Source organism: Mixophyes fleayi, chromosome 8 (genome assembly GCF_038048845.1).
Source record: "Mixophyes fleayi isolate aMixFle1 chromosome 8, aMixFle1.hap1, whole genome shotgun sequence".
Lineage (NCBI taxonomy): Eukaryota > Metazoa > Chordata > Amphibia > Anura > Limnodynastidae > Mixophyes > Mixophyes fleayi.
In genome coordinates this window covers 57,235,457-57,263,107 of record NC_134409.1, presented here as the reverse complement: position 1 = coordinate 57,263,107, position 27,651 = coordinate 57,235,457, and the positions used below count along the sequence as shown (strand labels likewise).

The window sequence follows — 27,651 nt, the reverse complement described above, 5'->3', positions numbered from 1 at the left end:
ACACTACCCATGTTTGTTTTGCAGCTGAGATGCCTGACTAACCTTTTTTGCCCACTAGGTTGGAAGAAGAGATTGAAGAAGCTCGGTTAAGAGCAAAGGAGGAAATGATGCAAGGAATCCAGATTGCAAAAGAGATGGCACAACATGAACTCACCTCCCAGAGGTCGGCCTATGAAGATAAGATTAAAGCTTTAGAAGTGGAGCTTGTGAGTCTTTGAATTTTTTTTTATCTTCATCCTGGTTATATGCTCCAACGGCCTGCTCTTACCTAGCACACCTTTTCAACCTATCACTCTCCTCTGGTGTAGTACCCTCCTCTTTTAAACACGCTCTTATCTCTCCTATCCTCAAAAAACCCAATCTTGACCCCACCTCTCTTGCTAATTATCGCCCTATCTCTCTTCTCCCCTATGCCTCCAAACTACTTGAGCGGATTGTCTGCAGCCGCCTAACCAGGCACCTCGCGGACAATTCCCTCCTTGACCCTCTCCAATCTGGCTACCGCCCCCTCCATTCTACCGAAACTGCCCTGGCCAAGGTTACTAATGATCTCCTATCAGCCAAATCCAAGGGTCACTTCTCCGTACTCATCCTCCTTGACCTCTCTGTAGCCTTTGACACTGTGGACCACCCCCTCCTGCTGCAAACTCTTCTCTCTCTCTGCCTCTCTGGTTCTGTCCATGCCTGGTTCACCTCATACCTCGCTAATCGCTCCTTCTCTGTATCCACGTCTGGTTCTTCCTCCTCCCCCTACCCTCTCCCCATAGGAGTTCCACAGGGCTCTGTTCTTGGCCCTCTACTCTTTTCGCTCTACACTTCCTCCCTTGGTGCTCTCATCTCCTCCTTCGGTCTTCAGTATCACCTTTATGCTGACGACATTCAACTCTATATCTCCTCTCCTGATCTTTCCTCCACCCTCCTCGCTCGGGTATCCGACTGCCTCTCCGCCATCTCCTCCTGGATGTCCGAGCGCTTTCTCAAAATCAATATCTCTAAAACTGAACTCATTGTCTTTCCTCCGCCCAGACTCCCATCCCACCATGACCTCTCTATTGTCGTCAATAACACCACCATCTCCTCTGTCACCCAACTTCGCTGCCTGGGTGTCACCCTTGACTCCTCTCTCTCTTTTGCCCCCCACATTCATTTCCTTGCCCAAGCCTGTCGCTTCCAACTACGCAACATCGCCCGCATCCGTCCTTTTCTCTCTCAGGATGCCACCAAAACTATCATCCACGCACTCATCATCTCCCGCCTCAATTATTGTAATCTCCTCCTCACTGGCCTCCCCCACTCCCGTCTCTCCCCTCTCTGCTCTATACTCAATGCGGCCGCAAGACTCCTCTTCCTTTCACGCCGCTCCTCCTCTGCCTCCCCTCTCTGCCTTGCCTTACACTGGCTCCCATTCCCTTACAGAATACTTTTCAAACTCCTCACCACCACTTACAAGGCTCTCTCCAACTCTACTGCCCCTTATATCTCTAACCTCCTCTCCATTCACACTCCTGCCCGCTCCCTGCGCTCGACCAACGACCGCCGCCTCTCCTCCACTCTTATCACCTCTGCCCACTCCAGAATCCAAGACTTTACCTGTGCAGCCCCTCTTCTCTGGAACGACCTCCCTCGTTCTATCCGTCTCTCTCCTACTCTGTGCTCCTTCCAACGTGCACTCAAATCTCACCTCTTTCTCAAAGCCTACCAACCATCTACTTAACCCCCATCTCCTCCCTTTAGCTCGTCCTCCCTTCTCTCCTCTTGCCTCAACTGGCTCCTCTTGTGCCTGGTCTGTTTACCCTCCCTTAGGATGTAAGCTCGTATGAGCAGGGCCCCCTCCCCTCCTGTCTCCATACCTGTTCTTCCGCTCCGTCTCTACTGCATATGACTAGCCAGAGTTTCTGAAATATTGGTACTTTTTGTTCATTGTTCTGTATGGTTTCGCCCTGTATAGTCTACTGTTAGTACTGTGTGCGGCGCTGTGGATACCTTGAGGCGCCTAACAAGTAAATGATAATAATAATAATATGCTGCTTTGATTACACTTGCAAAGATATGTTGTAGTCTGTGTGCATTTGTAACTCCTAGCACTAGATCCTTGGGATGAAATGCAAATTTCTTGTCGGTCCACCGGATTCCTGCTGCTGCCCAAATACATACTGGTAGGTTAATTGTCTCTTAATTAAATTGGTCCTAGTGTGGCTGTGTGCCTGTAGGGAAGCAACATTGTAATCTTCTCCATCGGGGCAGAACTGATGTTTAATAAATATTTTTTGTGCGACACTGTGTAATGTGTTGGTGCGGTATAAGGTAGAAATAACAATTATATATTCTGTATTGGTTACTTTTTTCTAACCAGAAACAGGAGACTCTGAGGAAACAGCAACAGGAGATGAGTAGTCAGAGGGCAGCTAGCAAAATTCAGGAGCTGCAGGAGGTGAAAATGCACCTTCAGCAGGAGGTTAATATCAACAAGAGGCGATTGGAAATGGAGACTCTTGCAACCAAACAGGTAAGTAATAGTGTAACTCATCAACTAAGCCAAGGTTTTTGACATACTTTTTTTTTTTTTATCTATGGCATGCTTTCATTTCCAATAGAGAAAACAAATTTTCTTCATCTTCCTATTTTGGGGGATACTGCTATCATAGGGTTATAGTGTTATTGCTGAAGAGCTAAAAAAGAGGCCCTCAGGTACTGCTAAGTCTATCTGTTCTGGCCACCAGCATGATTACATATTGCAGAATGTCTTTTAACACTCATCTTTTAAAATATTATTCATCTGCAGACAGTGGAGGCAGACATTTTATAGGCTGAAGCAATACGTATATGAATGCAGCCTATCAAGTAGGGACTACTAGTGAGGCCGTTCATGAGTAAATGGTCGTTTCTTCCAGAGAATTTTAGGAGGAGCTTCTGATTAGAATAATTTCAAAGGTTTTAAATTAGTGCCTCCTCCAGCAAGCTCTCTATATTCCCATAGTAGCAGTGTCCTTCTAATGGAATCCTAGAAATGCATTTAACGTAAGAACAAGAATCCTCGTTTTGATGCCCAGCTTTCTTAGTGACTGACTCAAATAGATTAAAATAGATAATTGCTCCAGTTTGGCGATTAACTTCACTTACATATTTGGCAATCGTTGGCTGACCTAATTTTCTGGTCTGCTCAAGCAGATATGATGATCATTCAAGACCTCTGCGGCCTCATAAACAATGATAGGCCAATTTAGTTGAAAACTTTGTTATGGTCGGTCCTAATCTGTATATATTAGGCAGCTTTAGTATATGGTGCACCATTTGGTTCCAGCTTTGTGATGGTAGAGCACATGGCCTCAGGAAAGGCTTACTGATTTTTGTTTTGACATAACTGACCAGGAGATGGAAAGTACCAAGTAAAGTTCAGCAGCATTGATGAAGCAAAGAAATGTATGTGTGTGAGGAGATATGAGATGAGGTCATCCTTCATTGTATTCACAATGTGCATTAAAAACTACATTAAGGAGTATAATTTATTTAGGTAAATAGGGAGTAGTTTTGAACATGATCTGTATAGTCCAGACAATCTGTATAGTAATACTTTCCCTCTACACTAAGGGTCAATATATACTACAGGGAAAAAAACAGTACAGAACAAAGATGAGTTCTCTCTCTCCCCTGCGTCTCTCTGTCTGTCCACCCCTCCCCTTAGATTGTACGCTCCTCTGAGCAGGGCCATCTCTCCTCCTGTTTCCACCACTTCTAACTCTGCTCTCCAGCTACTTAGCCCTCCTCCTCAAAGGTCCTCCACCCCACGTCCACTTTCGCTCCCTCCTCCCCCCTGGGGGTCTCCCTGTCTTCCGCGCCCCCCTTCTTGGGCCCCGTCATTTTCGGATCCTCCCACCCCCTTCCCCGCCCTCTCTAGCTGTGCATTGAGCGTACTGAGTTGCTGTGTTTACTGTACTGTGCTGTCTCCCATTGTATTGTGATTTTGTTTGTCTCTGTACGGCGCTGCGGATGCCTTGTAGCGCCTTATAAATAAATATTAATAATAATAATAATGAGTAATACCAAGACTCCAATAGCTCCAAGCCTAGCTAGTACTGTGAAGTTGGTGGAGAAGTATTGATAAAGAGACAGGAGGGAATAGGGCCCTGCTCATAAAAGCTTACATTCTAAAGGGATGACAAATAGACCGGAGGCACAAGAGGAGTAATGGGAGGGGGTAAAGTACTAGAGGAGCTCAAACGGAAGAGGGAGGTGAAGAGAGGAAGCATGGAGAAGGTTAGGTAGATTGCTGGTAGGCTTTCAGGAACAGATGTATTTTAAGTGCCTGCCCGTATGAAGGAGCACAGATTAGGGGACAGACAGGGAAGTGAACGATGACGATCCAGTGGAGGGGAGCCGCTCAGGAGAAGTCTTGAATTCTGGGGTGGGATGAGGTGAACAGGATGGAGGAAAGGCAATGATCATTGGCCGACCGCAGAGAACAGGCGGGAGTGTGAATGGAGAGGAGATTAGTGATCTAAGAGACAGTAGAAAGTGAGAGGTCATTGTAGGTGAGGGTGAGGCATTTGAACAGGATACTGTAAGGGAAAGGGAGCCAGTGTAAGGCAAGGCAGAGAGGGAAGGTAGAGTAAGAGCGGCGTGTAAGGAAGATAAGTCTCATAGCCACGTTGAGTATAAAGTGAAGGGGTGCGAGATGGGAGTGGGGAGGCCGGTGAGTTGAAGGTTACAGTAATCAAAACTGGAAATGATGAGTGTGGATAATTCTTTTGGTGGCATCCTGAGATATTAAGGGCCAGATGCGGGCAATGTTCCGTAGTTTAATATGTTAAAAGTTGAATGTGGGGGTCAAAAGAAAGGGAGGAGTCGAGGGTGACACCCAGAAAGTGGAGTTTGGAACAGAAGAGATGGTGGTGTTATTAATAATGATAGAGCGAGGAAGAAGGAAGAAATCCAATGAGTTCTGTTTTTGCAGTGTTTATTTTAAGAAAACGTGAGGACATCCATGAGGAGATGGCAGAAAGACAGTCAGAGACATGAGAGTGGAGGGGGGCGTGAAAGGTCAGGAGAAGAGATGTAGAGTTGAATGTTATCGGCATAACTGTGTATACTGGAGACTGAAGGAAGAGATGAGTTCACTCAGGGAGATAGTGTTCAGTGAAAAGACTAGGGGGCCAGGGACAGCCCTGAGGAACTCCAACAGGGAGAGTAGATGGGGGTGATGATCAGACGGGTGGAAACAGAGAAGAGGCAAAGAAGGTGAACTATGCAAGGACAGAACCAGAGAGGCCAAGAGAAAGATGGGTCTGCAACACGAGAGGGTGGTCAATGGCCACGGAGAGGTCCAGGAGGATGAGCAGGGAGGAGTGACACTTGGATTTAGCTAAGAGGAGGTCGTTGGTAACTTTGACCAGGGTGGTTTCAGTGGAGTGCAGGGGGCGAAAGTCAGATTGGAGAGGGTCAAGGAGGGGTGGCTGATGAGGCGGTTGGAAACAACCTGCTAGAGTTGTAGGGGAGTAGTGAAATGAGTCGGTAGTTAGAGTGAAAGGTGTGGTCGAGATTGGGTTTCTTAAGAATGGGAAGATAAGGGCGTGTTTAAAGAGGGGACAATACCGGTGGGGAGAGGCAGCTTGAAGAGGTGTGCAAGGAACAGGAAGTGAGGGAGTGAAGGTGGTGAAATGGGATGGGATCCAGGTGACAGGTAGTTTTATGAACTGAAATCTTTACAAACAAACCCCAAATGGGTTTGCTCTCTTTAAAACAAACAAACAAAAAAACCATATCTGGCAGAAGCATGGAATATTCATTTAGGTAACACCTGCAGTTCCTTATTAATGGATCCTGCCTCTATCAATGAGTGTTAGTTGTGCAGAGCTTGAAACTCTGCAGATATATCTATAGTGATGTTTTATGCAGGAAAAACTTGTGTGCTTTTCATTCTCTTTTCAAAAACGTAGCTGTGAACTTATCTTGTGGTCTATGCTTTCAAAGATAGGGGTATCTTGTCTTTTCTTTTTTTCTTTTTGTCTCTGTTGTGGTGAGTTTTGAATTGCTGTGTGTGCCTGCCCACTAAAGAAATATATCTTAATCTTGCAAAATATAAATAGGAATTATGGACAGTATAAGAGCTATAACCCACACATAACTGTAGTAAAATTGTAGCTTTGTATTATATAGATAGTGTCTTAGTATATAGTTACAGACATCAATTTCCTTTTTTTTTTTTTTTCTTCTTCATGACTTTTTTTTTTTTTACACTGTTCCTCCCTATTTGTGCAGGCATTAGAAGATCACGCGATCCGACATGCCAAGATTCTGCAAGCTCTAGAAGATGAGAAACAAAAAATTGCTAGAGAAGTGCAGGTTCTTCAGCAAGAGAGCAAGAACAAGGGTATGAGTATATTCGTTGAGCACTTGAAATCAAACCTATGATCTATGAAAAGTACCCTGCTGTCACTGGGTCCCCCTTCCTCTTGAGTACTAGGAGGTAAAGCACAACAGTGTAGTACAGTGAGCTCTTGTTGCAGATGCTTCTCTGAAATCTGACTCCAATCTCTTGGAGCCAAATTTGGCTTTGCCGTGGCATTAGACCATATTGCCAAAATATTAGAAGTAAGTTTGAGCAAGATTAGAATCTAATGGCCTCCTCCAGCTTCTGATTGTGCATGGACACATGGTGACTAGTCTCCAACACCCACCATCCCCTCCTCATGATTGCTCCCCTACAATAGTTAATGTAAAATATCCAGGCTTACCATCATGGATAGGTATGGGGGACAGCCAAGAATGATTAAAAAAACTGATCTACCAATCTTGACCTGTGTTTAAAAATATAATGTATACAAAATGGAGGGTTAGAGCTTATATAAACTGGTTAATTATTGTGGCCACTTTAAACAGCACTTTGAAGAGCTAATAAGTTCAATAACTGCTAAGATCCTACTTGTTCCTGTGATGATGCTTGTACCCTGTTCAGTTGTATTCCTGAGACAAACAGTTTAAAGCTCTCCCTTTTGGATTACCACCCCCTGGGGCTGTCCTGTGTTTAACCCAACATTCTTAAGCTAGTGATCTGCCAGCTACTCAGCAGTCCTGATCCACAGATCAGGAAAAATTCAATCAGAGCAACCGGCAAAGAGGTGCTGCAGCAGTTACATATTGCCTAAGAACAGTGGGCATTTAAAGGTGTCAATGAAGAAGCCTGGTGATGGCAACAGATAACCTCTTGCAATTGGGGACATTATGTTGGTGTGCTGACACTGGCTTACTTGGCCAAGTAGTGACAATAGTCAGGATGATTATATGCTGGAAACCATTAAAAGCAGAGCATGTATAGCCAATTATATGGCACTTTAATATATATAAAATCCTGTGCTTTAGTTAGCTTATTAATGTTTATGAAGTAGCTAACGTATGCTAAGTCTATCCACCTTGTGGTCTGCTCTGTCTATTAAAGAAAGCAGGCACTGTTGAGGGGTGAGTGGTGCTTTTCTATCTTGAAACACACAAGTAGAGTAAAGCCAGTAGTAAGATGTTGGTTTGATTTAAGGTCCACTTGATCCAAATTAATGCCTTTAGTATATTAAGCTCCCATCTGAGACACCTGGAGGATTGAAACTGACCAAAAATGGTACTGGTCATCTGGATTGTCTTTTTTGTTTTTAAATCAAGAAGATTCTTGCCTTTATGTGTTTGTTTAGTACAGTCATCCATAAATGTTTTTCCTTTCAGTTCATTAAAGTCATACACACCTCACCAGTTAGCAGAAAGTGGATGCTGTGTTTTGTTAAAAAGAAAGTTAACTGATTCTTGGCCGTCTTCTAGACCGTAGCAAAACATTTTTGAAGCAAGAAATTGGATAATAAGACTCATCTGCAGAAAACTTGTACATGGAATGTTTCATAGTGCAACTACACACTGAACTTGTCTTCATTGTTTAACTAGATTGTCATAGATCATCATTTGAACTACTGGGGAATGTGGTATGACAACCAGTTGTATCTTCAGGTTTAAAACACTCCACACCAATTGCTATTGACACTGTCAATAGCTATTGAAATGCTCAAAACCCATGTTGGGGTAAATTGGGCAACTAGTGGAGAGAAGGGTCTGTATACCATTTTATCAAGTTGTTCAAATTGTTTGACAACTTAGGCAAACAATGAACAGCGAAGATTAGTTGTTTCAAGATGTTCATATGAAAAGTGTAACTAATGAGCAAAAAGAGCCATGCATTTATCATAGTAAAGTGTATTTACCATTTAACCTCAGATTTAGTTTGGTTTTTGAAGAATATTTGATCACAAGTGATATAATATCTGTGTACTCTTATAGTTCATCCGACTTGGAACTCCTTGAAACTCTCTTTGATGATTCAGGAAGCAAATACAATCAGTGCCAAACTTCGGAAACACACTATGTTCAGTAGGTAAGTGTCAAGCATTAAATCAAGAACTATATAGCTAGAGCTCAATGCTATAAATTAGCAGAATATTCAATCAATCAATGATTTTCCAAATGTACATTTACATTAAATGGTGGCATTGTCAACAAAATAAAAAACTGTATAGTAGTTAATGTCCAGCATATTAAAAGCAGAATTTTAATATTACATTCAGTTAAAGCCTGTGAGATGATGATTGTTTTACTATTGATCATTTCCACGATTCAGAGGGTGTCTGAACTGGGGGCTCTGTCTTGTAATCACCTTGTTTTTATGGAGATAGTTTTGTACGAAGAGCATAGCTATCTTTTTCAGCCTAAGGTGGTTTCTAAGTTCCACTTAAGTCAGTATTTTCTGATCCATTACTGGATTCACAGTCAGATCTTCCGGTCTTGTATGCTGCATCTAAAAGGTTGGCCTGCGCCAAAATAGACGCTGTGAATTACTTCTGTGATTTGCCATACTTACATTGGTAGCTGGGAAGCCTATTCCTTAGTATGTGAATGTGCATTCTGCCTGCTTTGTGGGTGGCATGGTGCGGTGCTTCAGCTGAGCAGCTAGACAGGCGGCCAAATGGGCCTCAATTCAAATAGTCAGTTTTTCAAGTTAAATGTTAATGTGTCTAAAGACACCATTTCTGGGCAAAAGGTGGTGTTATTTAGTTTTTTCTTTTTTAAACGCAAAACGTTTTTTTTTAGATTTTCCAAAGAAAAAACAAACAAAAAAAATAAAACTAGTGAAAAAAGAGTAAATATACCTATACATGTACAATCAAAGGTCAAGTGGCATTTAAAAGCATACAAACACATATCAAACCAAAAGAGACAGGGGTACAGTACAAGCTAAACAATAAAAATGGGGATGGTTGGGAAGGGTATGTGGAATGGAGTCAACTCCTGGAGCTGCTATAAGTATGTAGTCAAATGGGGTACTCAATAGGCCCCTACGGAAGGGGGGTCAAGAAAAGATAGTATGACCCTATTTGGACCCAGAGGGCGAGAGTGCAGTCCTATGAGTAGCGTAGTAATCAGACCAAGTGAATCATTTCATCAGGGAAGGAAGAGGCTGAAGTGGAATATTTGAAGCCTGTATTTTCCATCACATAGCTATGCTGAGTTTTTACTATAATTTTGGAGAAAGTAGGGAGAGCCGGGCTCTTCCAGTGTTGAATGATGGCTTCTCTAGCAGCAATTAAAATGTGACCTGTGACAGAACGGGGATGAACCGGGATGTCTGGTGGATAGAGCTGGAGAAGGGCCAGAGATGGATGCGGTGTAATAGACAGCAAAGTTACTTGTCGTATTCATCCCATAGAGGTCTGATTTGGGGGCAGGAAAATATGAAAGAAAGTATGAAAGTAGGATCTGGCTTCTCCGCACTCCCACCAACAGAGCTGAGAAACCATGGCCAAATTTTATGTAATTTAACAGAGGTGTAGTATAATCTGTGGATCATTTTAATGAGCATTCATGAGTGATTGATACATTTCGACATGGTGTAAACATTTTTGAAAACTTGGTCCGAGTCCTCATCTGTTAGGGGCTGACCAAGATCAGTTTCCCATTGCACTTGTAATTTACAGTGCTTGGGAGCTGTCAAGAGACATGGGTACCAAGTGGATATACTCCCAGCATGGGAACGTGATTGTATCAACCTCTTCATTAGCTGTGGGGGAGGACGTGGCAGGTAAGGGCAGAATTGCTGCGACTGGATTCAATGACGTACCCAAATGTATTTGTAGATGTCCTAAGTCTGGATCTGGTAGCGCTCCTGGAGAGCGGAATACAGGACCAAGATACCTTCCTCAAAGAGGTTTGTAACCTTTGGGTACTTGGATCTCCCGTGGAAGTCAGTCACAGGTCGGGAATTAATGTCGCCACCGCAAGAAGAGCGAGATGGGAGGAGTGGAGGGAAAAGTATTGAATGACCTTAACCATCTTTTCCCAGCTCGCTAAGGAGTGCCTAACACTTGGCAGAGCGGCTGCTGTCGACGGCCTGCACCTCCTATCTAGCCAAAGCAAGTCCTCTACTGGGAGCGGGGGAAACCTGCTTGGCTTTCAATAGAGACCCATGGCTTGCGAGGGTGGGGAGCTGTCCAGACCATAAGGTGGTCAAGCCTAGCGGCTTGTTAGTAGAATTCCAGGTCGGGAGCTGCCAAGCCACCTCTTAATTCATGTTGGAACAGGCAAGAACAAGCCATTCTGGGGCGCTTGCCTCTCCACAAAATGCAAGGCACTTGTGTAAAATTTGTTGAGTATTTTCCGGGGGACCAAGACTGGAACGGATTTGAACAAGTACAGGATTTTTGGCAAGAGCATCATTTTGCAGCTATCCTACCGAGCCACGAGACCTCAAACTGCCCATGAGGTAGTAAGGGCTATAAACTGTTGCAGGAGTGGAGTATAGTTACTTTCTAGAAGATATTTTGGATGGAATATGGATTATTTAAGAGATGAGAAGCACCAGTGGAATTTGTAAGTAGATTGGAGTGAGAGAAGCCTATCTGGTGCTTAACCCACCCCCATAGCTTTGGTATTACTTTGTAGTAGGAAGCCTCAGAGTATGCTCCAAGGACTTAGTGCAAGGCCAGGTAAAGAGGTCTCCGGCTCGGTCAGGAACAAAAGTACATCATCTGCGCATAGGCAGATCTTATGATGGATATCCCCAATCCTGGTGCCAGTGATAGTGGGCATTGTCCAGATCTGTTCCGCCAGGGGCTCCATTGCCAGTGCGAAGATGAGCGTAGAGAGCGGGCAGCCCTGACTGGTTTCATTGGTGATATCAACAGGAATCCATTACTGAGGACTCTGGCTAAGGGACCGCTATACAGGGTACTAATTGCCTGGAGGAATAAACCACTTAACCCAAACCTGGCAAGGATGGCCTTCAGGTATTCCCAATGAATCCTGTCTAAAGCCTTCTCGGTGTCTAGCGACAGTAACAGCAGAGGATGAGCCCGAGTTGTGTGGGTGGACAATATATTGAAAACCGGCGTGTGTTATCTGGATCTTGTCTGCCCAACACAAAACCAACCTGGTCTTGATTAATAAGGCTTGTCAGGATAAGGTTAAGTCTATTGGCAATCAGTTTGGCAAATAATTTAAGATCTGTGTTTAAGAGCGCAATTGGTCTATAGTTCTGACAATGGGCAGGGTCCTTGCCAGGCTTTGGGATGGTAACTATCCTATTCTCCAACATCTTTTTGGGTAAGATTCCTCAGTGGCCTTATGAAAGAGAGTTGTAAGCACTGAGCAAAGCTCCCCCTGGACGGCAAGGTAAAAGCCATTTATGAGACAGTCTGGTCCTGGCGCTTTATCTCGTTTAAGGGATTTTATCGCCCTTTGTATCTCATCCTCCATCCATCATCTTTAACATTTATTTATATAGCACCAGCAGATTCTGTAGCGCTTTACAATTTGGAACAAACAGTAATAAAACAATACTTGGTAATACATACAGAGCGGTAAGAGGGCCCTGCTCGCAAGCTTACAATCTATAGGACAAAGGTTTGATACACAACGTTAAGTGCTACATTCATATTAAATATTTGTCCAGCTAGAATGCAAAGGTTACAAAGTATTTAGTGGGCTGTATGCTCAGTCACACAAATATGTTGGTCAGAGGTTTGTGGTCTTGTGTTAGCTGTGTAGAGGGTGGTAATAGGGTAACCTAGGGAGATTGAGGGTGGTAGAGGAATACCAGAAGCTTGTCTGAATAGGTGGTTTTTCAGAGAATGTTTGAAGACTAGAGGAAAATCTTGTGGTTCGATGGAGTGAATTCCATAAAGTGGGTGCAGCCCATAAAAGTCCTGTAAACGAGAATGGGAGGAAGTAATGAGAGTAGAAGAGAGACTCAGATCTTGAGCTCGTCCAGAGCGAGCACATCCGGGTCTAAGAAGGCAGCTATATGAATAACGGAGTGGTGAGGCTGAGTGTGGTCCTGGCGAAGAGTATAAAGCTGCGCATAGTAAGTGGCAAACTGATTAGCAATGTCTGACGGGTTATAGATGCGGAATCTTCGAGGGCCTGCAAGAGCTTTTGATATTATTATTTTGGTGTTCTTTCCCCAAAGTGTACGAGCCAGAATTTTACTCGCCCTAGTCCCCAATGTATAAAACTTTTGATTTAACCTGGCTATGGCGCTTTTCACCTGAGGTAACATGATAGAGCCTAATTTTTTCCGTTGGTCAACCAGATATGCTTTAATAGCATGGTCAGAGGGGTTAAGCTTGTGTTGTTGCTCTAGAGCAACAATCTGGGCTTCATACGATTCTATAACCTCCAAGTGGGTATGTCCAATTCTAGCCGCAGTCTGTATAGCAGCTTCCCTCATGACTGCCTTCAAAGCGCACCAGTGCGTGTAATTTGAGGTGTCTTCTGGGACGTTAGTCTGTAGGTAAGAATCTAGTGCGTCACTCAGGACCCGTTTTCCAATATTCTCCAACTTGACATATTCAGCCATGGTTCGTTGTTTTTTTTATCATGTGCCAGCATCTTGATATTTATTTGTGAAATAGTAATAAGTGAAATATGCAAATATCTTGCTGAGTCCCAAACAAGGTATTAAACCCAATCAAGAGACAAGTCTAGACAGAGAATGAGGTTGGCCAAGGAAACCACTAAAATGACCTGTCAAAAAGGCAAATTACAATACTGCTCTCGCACAAGCCCTTCTCTACATACAATCCAGGCACCTTGGCACACCAACCCAATGTGACTTTCACCTTATATATTTTCTTGCCACTCTCTCCTCCTTCCCCACTCCAACCCTTTGCTGCATTGCAATGATGAAAGAATTAATTTGAAAGAGGCACTCCCATGATCATCATCAACATATAGTTATATAGCACCAGCAAATTCCATAGTGCTTTACAATTGGGAACAAACAGAGTAATAAAACAATATTGGGTATTGTAGACAGAAATAAGTGGGCCTTGCTCGCACATAGAACATTCACTCATCTTTAATTGAAAAACTCAAAGTGGAATCTCCATCTTACTGATGTACAGAATGTTGGGTGGAACTTCTGAGACTGCACAAATCTTTAGATACAGGTTGCCTATGTTGGTCGCCATCAGGCATCAAAGCCAGAAAAATTCATGAAGAGGGTGGGGCTGTAAACTCCTTTATGCTGTTTTCTGCCATTGCCCTTGCATCCAGAAAATGGTGGAGTATCAGAAGATGCCTCTCACCATGTTTATAGTCTTGTAGGAGGTTTAGTTAACATCAGGTGAACAAAAATTCCACTAAACATCTGATATTTTAATGTGTTTTTCAGACATGATGTGACTAATAAAGATAAAGAAAACACACCTGCAAATTCTGTAGAAATCCAGGTCAAAAATAACAAGCTGGGCATTGTAACTTTCTGGAGCCTGGAGAAATTTGAATACAAACTGGCTGCCATGAAGGAATTGTATGAGGTAACAGACAACTGGGATATGAAGTATGTGAGATCTTTAGCAGTGTCTCTACATTAAACAAATAAAGATAGATTAAATTAAATTGATTAATGAATTAAAAATATCATATTTCAGCTAACTTACTACTTTTTTTTTTTTAACTTAAATCCCTAAAGCATATTTTTCTGTGAGATATTTGACCCCTCCCAAACCATGAAGTGCATTGTCCTTTCTTCATATTGAGAAGGAATAGAAGTAACCTTTTGGAGGGAGTGACCCATTTATACCTAGAGTACGGATTTTCCCTAGTTTTTTTGTGGATTGTAAAAATATTAAGGGTGACCAAAGCTCTTGTTTTGGAAGCTTCACAATGCATTAAGTTATGAGCATACAGTTAATGTAGATATATTTGTAAGCTCGTCCGTGACAAGCAATTAAGCCCCTTAAACGTATCTTTGGTTTGTCTCTGGTATTCACAGAATAATGGTAGTACAAGGGATGATGAAGTGTTTTATGATCCAGGAGATGAGTGGGAGCCAGATCTGTCAAAATCATCAATGTCCAATTTCTCAAGACGCAGGTACAGAGCAATTTTGATGAAGATTAGTGCAATAGAACAGTTTAAAATGATTAGAAATGTAAATTCACAAATCACAGCATGATATCCCCAACTGTTGTATGTTAAACTAGTGTGCAGATCAGTTTGATAAAAAGCATGCCAGATTGACTAGGCAGCAAAATATATTGCTTAATGATGCTTCTGCTTTAGACACAGTCATTAATACATTATAGTGTCCTTAATGTGTAAACACACAGCATTAACCAATACTTCTATCCTAGTGTAAAGTATATCGTTTTGTGCTGTGAGGATGACACTTTGCGCATCTAACTATTTCTGAGCTGGTCTAGTTATTGTAGTTATGTACTCGGGAAAACCTATTTCTATTATTCGCCCCAGGAGTAAAAGCCTAATGAGGAACAAGAGGATTTCTGGATGTCTTTATGAAATACGAGTTCACCCTATTCAAAGTTTACAGTATGGACATACATCAGGTAATATATCCTTTCATATAGCACTATATGCAGGGCGAACTTAGCATAGTGTTGCCTACTTAACTTTCTGTAATATATCGCTGCTTCGTTGCTAATTCTGAAACTTTAAAAAAAATAAATATCACTTTTTAAGCTACTTATTGAAATGTATTTGATAAATATAAACCATTGTTTAGCTCAAACACTAGCATTGCTATATTAAGTAGAAATGCCCTCTTTATTGGTGTGTTTTGTATTGTAGCAGAACATTACAATGCCTCTCACATTAAAAAAATGCTTATATATAAATCAAACTATTTAATCCAAAAATGCTTATTAGTGATGAAAACAAAAAACAGGGGGAGATGATTCCTGCCGGTTAATCTACTCTTAAATGTAATTTAATCAATTTAATTCCTTAGAATACACAGGTCATAGTAGCATTTCTTGCTCTTAATCGCCTAAAAAAAAATATTCTCTGCCTGAGATAGCCTAGTGGGCAGTCTCCCCTGCTTCTGTAGGGAGTATGGTGCCTCCCATTTCTGATTTGCTGGATCAGGATCCTGCAGGGCTTTTGGTTGTGGTATCGGAGGAACCTGCCAGGGGCCGAGGTATAGCTGCTTTGGAACATTTCTTGGTATCCTTCTCTTTAAAGAGGATGTTGGAATCCAATACGCTATATTACTTGTGTAAGCGCAGGTGAATGGTGGTGCCCCAGTCAGATTCTGACAGCTCTTCCCAGGAGGAGGATGAAGTGGTGGTTGAATTGAACGTGGAGAATTCCTCTTTTGGGGAGGAAGTTCCCTCTGTCCTTCTGTAGATGGAGGATTTGATACAGGCTGTGTGCCGGGTAATAGACATTCTGGAGGCTGCAGTCTCCTCAGGTAATTCCCCAGTTGGTTCTTTTCCACGGGGCTCCCTGCGGGGCCTGTGCACTGTATGTGAGTGACTGGCTCTGTAAGAAGCCATCTTCTTCCTGATTTCTTTTGGGGTAGTTGTTCCAGTTCCCGAAAGTCAGATGTTTGGGGTGTTTCTCTTTCACACCAGTTGGGGGACACTGCTCATCTTGGAGTATAGAGTGCGTTGTGGGACTATTGGCACTAAATAACATGTCTAGCCTGCTCCCCTCCCCTCTATGCCCCCTTCACAGGAAGAGCTCAGTGTTTTTCTTTGTCTAGTCTTAGAGGTTTTTTTGTGTTTCTTATAGATGGCCAGGATTTCACTGCTGCAATCACTGAGTGAGCCTTGGCTACTTCAGGGAGAGTGCCTGATGTGCTTTAGTGCCGGCCCCCCTGATTTATGTAGGGCTCCCGGTAAAGGGTCACCTGGCACTCCGGTAGTGTCTAGGACCCAGCCGCTTCCAGGGAGGTAATGCGGGCCGCGGCAGCATGCTCTGGTCGCCCGTGACTGCTGTGGAGGCGGAGCTGCTTGCGGTCCAGTTGCCCAGCCTGTCGGCCGACATTTACAGTAGATGTTGAGTTGCAAACAGGTAGTGGGGAATATTATGCTGGTGGGGAGCTGTCGCTGGAGCGTAGTACCCACCAGGGTCTGATGTGTGGTTTTGTTTTCACTGCAATTACAAATGTTTGTGTTTTGCTGATTTTGTGCAGACCAGCAAAGAATTAAGTGGGCGTGGTTAGGTAATAATTAACTCACCTGTTTTTTCCCAGGGCTCTGGCAAGCTTATCAGCCATTTTTCACTCTGCATGCAGGTTACTCAGACGCAGACACATCCCTGGGGATTGAGAACCAGTAGATATAAAGTGGCTTTGCTCTTTCTTATAGCTTTTTCAGTGTTTGTGTGTTTTCTATCTGCTGTACATCCTGTCGGGGTACATTACAGAACACTTCTGGTGCTAGTCTTGGCTGAAGCATTGTATTATTGTGTATTTCTATAGTGTTTGCCATATACTGTTCTTCTTTGTTTTCAGATAGTTCTACAGTTTGTCTCTCATTTACCTTTCTGTTTTGCAATATGTCAGAAAGAGGGACCAGGGCCAAATCCGAGTCTCTGTAATGTACTATACCTGTACTAGGTGTGAGTCCAAATTGACTGGTGGACGGTCAGATCAGGGGGGCCTGTGCACTGTATGCGAGGCCATGTACCTGGGCGGGCGCTCGTCTGCGGGTGCGGCGGACATCGTGGAACCAGCCTGGGCCAAGGAGCTGGCAAGGCCTATTGCTGAATTAAAAAGAGAAAACCCACGGCTGGGGACGGTAGGTGCTGATACCTTTTTCCTCTTCTACTGGTACGCAGTCCTCAGACGCCATTTTTTCAGGACAGGCATCTCATTTGCTGCTGGATGGTCCAGGGGTCTCCCAGGAGGCTGTTTGGATGAGTGTCTAATTCCCCTGGAAAAATTGTTCCATTCGAGTATGGCAGGTGGACGGCGTAAACGCTTGGGTTTGCCTATTGCCCAGGAGTTAGTAGATTCGGACACGGATCCGTCCGAATTGGGAGATGATGTTGTAGAGGATTCTGACTGAGGACTTGCCCACAGGTGAGGAGGGTATATCCAATAGACAGGGCATTGAGGACCTTATACTGGCAGTGCGACAGGTTCTTAACATATCGGATAGGGAGCAATCTGTATCACAGACCTCCATGTTTCAAAGTGCAAAGGAGAACTTTTTTTTTTTTTTTTTTCTCCTTCTGCACAACTGTTGGAAGTTTGGGACGAGGACAGACTTACGCCTGATAATAAATTTCAGATTCCCATACGATACAAACTTTTCTACCCCTTTTCAGTTTCAGAGGTAGGATCATTCCCAGTTTCGAGACTCCTTACAATAGGCGAAGTCTACTGTTTTCCCGTTGCTTAAAGACAGTACTGACAAAAAGAGTGAAGCGATTTTTAAATCAATTTATTTAGCGTCTGGGGGCGTCCCTGCACCCGGTGGTGGCATCGGCTTGGGTCGTTAAAGCTCTTGAAAAATGGGCCATTTCCCTTCATGCAGGAATTTAGTCTGGCGTGGCTAGAACTAAGTTGGCTCCTCTGGAAGAGCATATTAAAGATGCCGCTTTGTTTTTAAGGGATGCGCTTCTGGATGCAGGTCAGGGGTTGTCAAAAAGCCTCTTCCTTGGCAGTGGCAGCTAGGCACATTGTGGTTAAGATCTTGACAGGCGAATGCTGATTCCAAGGGAGCTTTGGAAACTGTCCCATATGACGGAGCTGCTTTGTTTAGTTCTCCTTTGGACAAATTCATCGCTCAGGTCATGGGGAGGGGGGGGGGGGGGGTGCTTTTCTTTTAGCTGTGCCAAAAGCAAAAGGGAGGCGTTTTCGCTCCTTTAAGTTTGTCGGCCACTCTAGAGGTAGTCCTTCCAGAAGCCAAGCCCTGGTTACAAGGGGAGGAGGGCAAAGAGGCAGACAGGCCTGGACAGGACGTCTCTCTGCCCTTAAGCCAGCAGACAACCAGCAGCATAACTTCCTGCATCCTCCACCGGGGTCTCCGGTGGTGGGAGCGCGCCTACTGCTCTTTGAGGAGCGGTGGCTCAGATACACCACAGTTTCCTGGGTGAAAGGTATAGTGTCCAGGGGATACATCTTGGGCCTAGTGGGGGCACCTCCACGTCGTTTCGTGACTACACCTTTTCCCGGGAAGTCGGAGAAAATACAGGCTTTGCAGGAGGCAGTACATTCACTTCAGGATGCTGGGGTATTTGTTCCAGTTCCACTGGGGAAGACTTGTCAAGGCTTTTACTCACCTTTATCTAGTGCTTCGGACCAATTCTAAACCTGAAGGACATCAACACTTGCTTACGGGTACCCACCTTTCGAATGGAGTCCATCAGACCTGTGATAAATTCCATGAAGAAAGGTGAGTACTTAGCATCCTTGGATATCAAGGATGCTTACCTACACATTCCGATATGGACAGGTCATCAAAGTCTCTTGCGGTTTGCGGTGGGTCTAAAGCATTTTCGGTTCAGGGCTCTCCCATTCGGTTTGGCCACAGCACCGCGAGTGTTCACAAAGGTGATGGCTATAATGGCAGCTCAGTTGCGTTTACAGGGGATGACTACTTTACCTAGACGACCTGCTAATCAAGGCGGAGTCTGTACCTCGGCTTCAGTCACATCTGCAGCTGACCAGGGACATTCAGCAGGAACACAGATGGGTGGTCAACTACAAAAAATCCAGTTGGTTACCAACCCAAAGTATGGTGTTCTTGGGATTGTTGTTTGACACACATTGTCAGAGGGTTTTTCTCCCTTCAGATAAAATACGGAAGATCCGACATCGGGTGAAAGATCTTTTATCTCTAAGTGGTGTCTCCGTACTTCAGTGCATGAAGCTACTGGGTCGCATGGTTTTCCTCGTTCGAGGCTCTGCAGTTTGCTTGTTTCCTTTTGCGCAGTTTCCATCAGGAGATTTTGGTGTTTTCTTGGTGTGGGACTGGAATGTGGTAACAACAGATGCCAGCTTGTTGGGGTGGGGTACAGTCACTCTCCACCTCAGATTGCAAGGGACTTGGATGCTGGAAGAAGCACAGTTGCCCAAAAAAGTTCTGGAACTATGGTCAGTATTCAATACTCTAGTTCAGGCACAGTTTTTTCTGGCACGTCGGCCGATCCGAATAAAGTCGGACAATGCTGCGGCGGTAGCTTACATAAATCGCCAAGGAGGAACAAGGTGTCCTCTTGCCATGAAGGAAGTGTCAAAGATCATGAAATGGGTGGAACAGGTTCCTGCAATTTCACCGTATTCATTCCAGGGGTGGACAATTGGGAGGCCGACTACTTAAGTCAGCATGCCCTTCACCCAGGCGAATGGTCGCTCCATCCGGAGGTGTTTTCTAAAATAGTCCTCCGGTGGGGTCGGCCATAAATAGACATGATGGCATCGTGGCACAACCGCAAGGTAGAAAGGTATTGTGCCAGGTCAAGAGACCCTCAGGCATTCTAACTGGACGCTATGACGATACACTGGAACATCAAGTTGGTGCATCTTTACCCTCCACTTCCGATGCTGCCGCGGATCTTGCAGAAAGTGAGAGGCAAAAGGATTCCAGTGATTCTACTGGCACCATATTGGCCGAGAGGAGCGTGGTACTCAGATATTCTGGACATGTCCGTGGATCGTCCTTTGGGTCTGCCTCTCAGGAAGGATCTTCTCAGTCAAGGTCCATTCTTTCATCGGGACCTAGATTGATTGGCGTTGATGGCTTGGAGGTTGAATCGTTGATTCTCCAAAAGAAAAGGTTTTCGGAGAGTGTGGTTAATACCATGATCCAGGGAGAAAATCGTCGTCCACCATTTATCACCGCGTTTGGAAAGCATGTATATGTTGGTGTGAGAAGGTTAAAGTGCCTACTAATTCTTTTCATTTAGCCAGGGTGTTGGCTTTTCTGCAAGAAAACAAGGGATTGAGGTTGTCGTCCCTTAAGGTCCAGGTAACGGCGTTGTCTGTGTATTTTCAGAAACGTATCACTCTGTTACTGGTGGTGCAGACACTTCTACAGGGTGTACTTCATGTACAACTGCCTTTTGTTCTGCCAGTGGCTCTGTGGGACCTAAACTTGGTCCTTTCAGCGCTTCAAAACTCGCCCTTTGAACCTTTGGTGTCTGTTTCTTTAAAACTTCTCTCGTGGAAATTGACTTTTTTGCTTGCCATTGCTTCAGGCACATGGGTTTTGGAGTTGGCAGCCCTGTCATATCGAGCTCCTCTTCTGATTTTCCATGACGATTGTGCGGTGCTTAGAAAAAAGCCTTCGTTTCGACCAAAGGGGGTCTCAAGATTTCACATAAATCAGGATATTGTTCAGCTGCTCAGGATTCACTGGCGCCTGATCAGGACTCCGTCTCTTTAGATGTGGTCAGAGCTTTGAGGATTTATGTGGACCTTACAGCATTGGTTCAGATCGCAAGCCTGGCGAGCCGGCCACAAAGCAGACGGTGGCTAAATGGAGCACCGCTACGATCAGGCAGGCGTACATTTCGGAGGGCTCTCCGGTTTCAGAAAGTCTGACCGCTCATTCCACAATGTCCCTTAGTGCCTCTTGGATGGCGTGATATGGGGCCTCAGATGAGCAGTTGTGTAGGGCTGCTACTTGGTCTTCTGTTCATACATTCACCAAGTTTTATCGTTTCCACGTCTTTACTTCAAAAGACGCACGTTTTGGCCGTAAAGTTTTATGTGCCACTTATTCTGAGCATTCCCACCCATATGGGCAGCTTTGGAACGTCCCCAAGGTGAGCAGTGTCCCCCAACTGGTGTGAAAGAGAAAATAGGATTTTTGTACTGTGCTCCCACCCTTTGTTCTGACAGTTCTGTTGTGTGTGGGTTGTGGTTTCACCCTCTCTTGTGGCTTGGGTAGTAAATAAACTGAGCTGCTCTTGTGGAGAGGGTATAGAAGGGAGGGGAGCAGGTGACGTGGGAGAGAAATCAAAGTCAGGCACAGACTCTGGAGACCCATGGTTGGATCCTCAATCTCTAAAAAGACAAATTGATTTCTTCCCATTGGATGATCTTTTTGGGTCTTCTCTTTGACACCTGCAAACAGCGGGTGTTCTTGACATTAAACAAGATTAAACAAGATTCAGGCCTTGCGGAAGATGGTAAGGTCTCTATTGGTTTTCTGGCAGACCTCTATACACTTCTGCATGAAGGTTCTGGGCAAGATAGTAGAGACTTTCAAGGTGGTCCAGTTTACGCCATTTTATGAAAGGGAATTTTAGCTGGATCACCTCTCAAAGTGGAACCTTTCCAGTCAGGTGTTTCATCTTTCCCCTCGGGTGTGTCTGTTGCTTCTTTGATGGCTGCAGGAGGGCAATCTCAGCTGGGGTCGTCACCAATTCTCGATCAGGGATTGGACTTCAGTCACAACGGTATTCAGAGTTGGAGTGATGTTTGTCTTCGTACACATTTTTAGGGTCATTGGACGCTGAAAGCATCCAAGCTTCCGATCAATGTGTTGGAACTGTGAGTGGTGTCCCGTGCTCTGATCAGGGCAGTGGCATACAGATACAGTCACAGTGCCACGGCGGTGGCATACCTCAATCACCAGCGTGGCACCAGGAGTCCTTTAGCCAAGCGAGAGACTCAAGATTTTTCAGTGGGCCGACAATCACATTTGGCCCGTCATGGTGATTTTCGTCCCAGGGGTGGAAAATTGGGAGTCAGACTTTCTGAGCAGGCAAACTCCTCACCCCGGCAATCTGTCTCTTGAACGGACGTCGACATGTTTGTGTCTCGGTTGAACCTCAACGTTCAGCTCTTCTGCTCCAGGGGAAGAGATCCTCGGGCTGTCTTGGTTGTCACCATGTCCATTCCCTGGCTGTTTCACCTGGTTTACCTGTTCCATCCAGTAGCTGTGCTTTCAAGGGTTTTGAAGGTAAAGAGAAGAGGCATTCTGGTCATTTTGGTGGCGCCGGGTTGGCCTTGGATGGCCTGGTACACCGATGTTCTCTCATGGCAGTGAGTCAGTCGTGGCGCCTGCTGCTCCAGCCAGACCTGTTCAGTCAAGGACTGTTTTTTTTTTCATCTCTGTTTAGAATGTCTGGCTTTAACGGTGCTGCTGTTGCAGTCATGATCCTTTTGAGCGAAAGGTCTGTCTGATCACATGATGCATTTTTTTGGTCGAACCCGACTTCCGTGCCTATCATGTCTGGTGGATGTATGTTGCCTGGGGTGAAAGGAAGGGGTACACTACTTCCTCTTTCCAAGTATCCAGGTTTCTTATGTTCTTACAGGATGGGCTGGAAGTTGGCTTAAATAAGAATTATGTGTTGGCTCTTTCTTTCTTCTTTCAAAAAAATACGCGCTTTGATGCCTGATGTGCAGACATTCCTGCAGGGAGTGCTTATTGTGCAGCGTCCATATGTTCCTCCAGTGGTGCCATTTTTGAATGCTTGATGTTGAACCCTTGGACACGGTGGACTTGAAATTCCTTATGTGAAAGGCTGTCTTCCTTTTTGACCATTTCTTTGGCTAGAAGAGTTTCAGAGCTTTCAGCCTTGTCCTGCAAGTCTCCTCTTGTTTTTCATAAGGATAGGGCAATTCTTAGGACAAAGCCCTTGTGCTTTTTCTAAAGTGGTGTCCTGAGTCCACATAAATTAGGATATTTTCATCATTACCCTGTCTCTTCAGAGGACGAGGTTTCTTTTCGTTCTCCGGATATGGTCCGAGCTTTGCATACTTATGTACATAAACGGCGAAAAGATGCTCAGAATTTCGTAAATGCTGGGTCTTATGTTGGCGCACAAAAGGGGCTGGCCAGCCTCTAAGGTGACTATTGCTCAGTTGATTACAGCTATAACTCGTCTAGTTTATATTGGGGCTGAGCAGCCTGCTCCGGATAATCTTCGGGCTCACTCCTCGAGGTTGTGAGTGTTTCCTGGATGCATAGCATGGTGCTTCGGCTGAGCAGCTGTATCTGACGGCCACCTGGCCTGGTCCTCTGTTCAAAGAGGCGCCGGCTGTAGAATGTACAAGACTTTGTAAAGCACATTGTACAGCCGGCGCCTCCTTAAACCCTTAACAGCAATAGTTGTGTTGCCCTTCAAAGTGACATCATTGCTGCCCGTGGGATATTTGTTAATCAGAATTCTTTCAAGTCTTTTTTTTCAAGCAGTCTGTATGACCAGTCTGTTGGGGATGACAGCTTCAGTGTCATTGTTTATAGCGTGGTTTTAAAGACTACCACCTATTCAATAGACTGTGTGAAGCAAAACTGTATAGCTATATTTGGCGTCTGAATTTTTCAGCTGTGTGTTTTCCTCTGATGCTTGTATTACCTGTATGCTATCTTGTACTCTACATAATCATAGTCTTCGTTTGCACAATTCTACAATTTAATAAACTTTAAACTAATAATGGTGTCCAGTGACTATAATGGGATGAGTGATTATTTGTTCATAATACAATATATATATATATATATATATATATATATATATATATATATATATATATTTTTTTTAAGTTATTATTTTATTTTTACTGTGCCAATCATATTATGTAACGGTGTACAGCAAATATATAATGATTCACATGAGGCCCTGCCCCATTTAAGCTTCCAATCTAAATTCCCAACTACACGGTAAATTTTGTCAGAAGCCAGTTATCTGACCAGTATCAAAATCCAGTAGTGTGCACACAATCCACTGACTAGTCCAACAGTCCCCCGTTGGTATGGCTGTGTTGTCTTTTATGCCCCTCTTGGGTCCAAACGGTGGTGTGGCTACAGCAAGGCAGATCTTGGATAACTCTCCCATCCGCCTGCTTATGAGAGGGGCTGACACCTGGCCTTTTCCCAGTTCTCAGGTAATGGTGAGAACCTTACGGTGGGTGGCTCCGGGCTCTAGATGGACAGGCAGATAAGCACACATTAATCCCCTGATTGTCCTAGTCCTAGTCGGCATCAAACTCATGACCCAAGTAATGTGAAGTGCAATTGCAACCACTGTGCCACTGTTCAGTGCCATAGTAAGTCGTAATAATCTATCTATGTTGAATACGAAGCATCATTATAATAATGGAGAGGTCATTTATTTATCCTTCAATAATATTTAGTAGTACAATTGCAAATGAAGCATTTTGCTTCTACAACCTCTAATTGTGATGTGAAAGTTTAGATATGTCTCTGAACTTATTTATTTTTCTAATTTTTGTCTATCACCAGGTTTGATGAACAAATCCAGTAGTTTCTTGAGTAAGTCCAGCAGTGTTTGTTCAAACCCCACTGATTCCCATCTCCCTGGAATATGTAAAGACCTAATAGGGTCTGCTTTGGATTACCTTGGTCGATGTCATGCAGATGAGGGTAACCTTGCCGACAGTCTGATCCACTGTGTTCAGATAGTGTGTATTGGGGTTCGTGCTCTGTCTCGGGCATATGAGCAACAGGATGAGGACAGCACAGATGCTTGTAAGTTCAAAAGGGTCCTGCGTTAATTTTATTTTTTATTCATTTGAGTGTGTTGCATTTTGTCATAGCCATAATAGAGATCATGTGAAGGTCCTCAAGTAAGGAATAAGACACTAAAACAAAGAAAATCTCCTTTCCAGCTTTTCAAAACATTGCCATTGTCTAGTTTAAAAATTGAGAAACAGACGGTGTACTTTTAAAGACCCTTAATGTTTTGTCATCCTGAGGATAGCATCCCAGTCCTTGTAATGCAGTAGCTTCGCAATAAAAGTACGGGCAGGGACACCAGGCTGAGACGGTTGGGGCAGAAAATGGTGAGCTTATTCCACAGCAAAGTCCGGCAAGAATGCCTCCTAACCAAATTCCGGTGTAAACCATTTCTCCAGGAGTTTTTCAGGGATAGAGCCCTCTGCTTTCTCCGGGAAAACTGCAAACCTGAGGTTATTTCGCCTAAGTCTCCAACTTGATGACAAAAAACTGGTCAATGCAGAGTTAAAATGATGGATCTCAAGGGCAAAGTTCTCCGATGATGGGAGCAACAATATCCTCCAAGGTGCATATTCTGTGTTCAGCTTCTCCTACCATCTCACGTATTTTCTGAAGGTTGTGGCGGATCAATGAAAGGTCAGCCTGCACCGCTCCAGTTTTATCTGATCTGTGAAGTTGTTGTAGCATGAAGAACTTGTTGGAGGAATGGGGTGTTCCCCTTGATCGGCAGAAGCTTGATCTGGTAAAATTTTAGAGGAATGAGAGCCTGACAGAGGGTCAATGCGTTTGAAAGCTGACGGGTACATTTTTCCAATCTGGCCGCAGCGCCTGCTGCATAACCGTTTTTTTCCATGTTTAACAGGGTTTTTGCCACCAGCAATGTTCCAGCAACACAGTCTACCACAGCACAGCTGTTGTGTTTCTGGCACCACTGAATGTCCCGCTGAACACCGAAAAGAAATGAACAGTCCCGTAGTAATAAGCAAGATCTGTGGCGTTCACAGAAATGGAATATACATTTGTGGTCATAAGGGTATGGCCTGATCCAAAGAAGCTCAGCGATAATTAAAAGCAATATCGCTCCCAAGAGTAACAAAAGTCCACAGTTACTTCTGTATGGTAAAATACATGGTCTGTGTGAAGCAACACAGAAACACCCGACTGGGTGCATGGACAGTGCCCGTCGCAGAGGAACAAGAGAGCTCCAGACCTCTAAGGGCAACGGATCCTTCTCTAGACAGATGTCAGGTAAGCTGATGCCAGATGATGGGTGACAGGGCACTTCCAAGTAGCAGCAGAGGTGATAAGTAGGCGGATTATGCGGGAATGCAGGATCCATGTGTCCAACGCCATACTAAGCCAAACCATACCCTCCCAGTTTAAAAGGACGTTTTGCATAAACCTCTGTATGAAAAGAATGCAAAGACTCTGACCACTAATCAATAATGATTATGTATTATTTTCTACTGTTTGTTAAGGACCAATGTTTCTCAACATGTGTGGTTTTATATATATTTTTGTTTAAAGTTTTTAATTCTTCCTTTTCAAATGCAAGAATAAAGGATAGGATGAGGGTAAATCTGAAGGGTATTTTTTTCAGTGTGCCAGAGCCTCAAAGTTGTTCAGGCAGGTTATTCTTTTTATATATTTTCTGGTTGTCAATGGTATGTTTTTTGTGTGACCCCACAAAATGGTTCTGGTACATAGATCTGCTTGATCTGTTGAGCAATCAACCTATGTATCTCCCTGTTTAGCTGAACTTCTCTTTTAGAGTCTTTTTTTTTAACCAAGAATGTCAGTACTTGCTTTAAAGTTATGCCTCTTAAAGCCATGATTCTTAAGCAAAACTGATCTGCCAACTTTTATTGAGACCATAGACATGGGAATAAGACGGCACCCATACCCAAAGTAAGGACATTGATGTCCTTTTATTCTCATGTCTGTTATAGAGTTTGGCAATCCTACTTATCCTTGTGTGAGGAAAGGAATTTAACACCCAAACTTGGTTCCTTCTTTGACTTCATATTGAACTGGAAAAGGAACCTAGCTCTGTGTTCTTCAAATGTATTCAGCCACCCTTGCATTCTCCTTATTTCCTATGGCACCTAGCGGCACCTCACAAGGCACTACCTAGCTAAGAGGGCTGTCCTGTGAATGTTGGCCATCTTGGTGCTGGGCCCTTGGGGTAGGTGAGATGCCTTTAGCACCCTACTCCCTGGAGGGGCTTCCTACCAGAAGATACACAGTAGCTATTTTGGGGAGCAGCCTCGTACAGTAGTCTTCTCCTCTCCACCTATGCTCTTAGCTGCAGGGATTAAATGGTTAAGTATTGGGGTCCTGTTTGTCTGTGCCGTGTGAGGTGATGGACCAGAGGTCATGATCGTCTGTGAGTGTACTCACTGAGATGGCTGAGCCAGCCTGGGTCATTTCTCTGGCTCAGGCTATTTAAGAGCTTATGCAGCTGGCTATGCACTCTATGAAGCAATGTGGGTCTGTCCCTCCCCAAGCCATTTGTGCTGGAACCTTTTAGATTCTACTCATTTTGCATCTGACCTGGGCACAGAACCTTACCGGGTCCATGCAAGGCTTGTTTCAGGGTATCCTCCTCCTCAGAGAGGATTCTGACATCTGGATTTTCAGATGTGTTGTCTTACAACGTTGCCTCAGACGAATATTATTCGGATTTCTCTTTCCAAAAGGATGGTTCCTCGTTTCTCCTACAAGAAAAAGGAGGTGGATGACCTGGTGTTTGCTGTTCGAAGATCGAACACCAAGGAATTGGAGGTTCCAAACACTTTAGGAGGAAAAGGGAACGGACTGTTTCTTTTCCTTCATCTGCACAGATGGAGGACCTGTTTAGCAAAGCGTGGGTTAGACCTAATCGCAAATTTTAGATCTCAAGCAGACTGCAGGCCTTCTACACTCTACCTGGTGGATACCC

At 44.2% G+C, this 27,651-nt stretch overlaps 1 protein-coding gene across 1 annotated transcript in view; it reads left to right on the top strand.

Annotated features, from left to right (window-relative positions):
* KIF14 (kinesin family member 14) overlaps positions 1–27,651 on the top strand; it is a 77,204-nt gene that overhangs the window by 38,140 nt on the left and 11,413 nt on the right. Inside the window, exons 18-25 of the mRNA XM_075184172.1 lie at positions 59–206; positions 2,354–2,506; positions 6,256–6,367; positions 8,311–8,404; positions 13,697–13,841; positions 14,300–14,400; positions 14,779–14,873; positions 24,477–24,722. Of these exons, the coding sequence (XP_075040273.1) occupies positions 59–206; positions 2,354–2,506; positions 6,256–6,367; positions 8,311–8,404; positions 13,697–13,841; positions 14,300–14,400; positions 14,779–14,873; positions 24,477–24,722 (1,094 nt within the window). The remainder of the gene's footprint in view (positions 1–58; positions 207–2,353; positions 2,507–6,255; positions 6,368–8,310; positions 8,405–13,696; positions 13,842–14,299; positions 14,401–14,778; positions 14,874–24,476; positions 24,723–27,651) is intronic.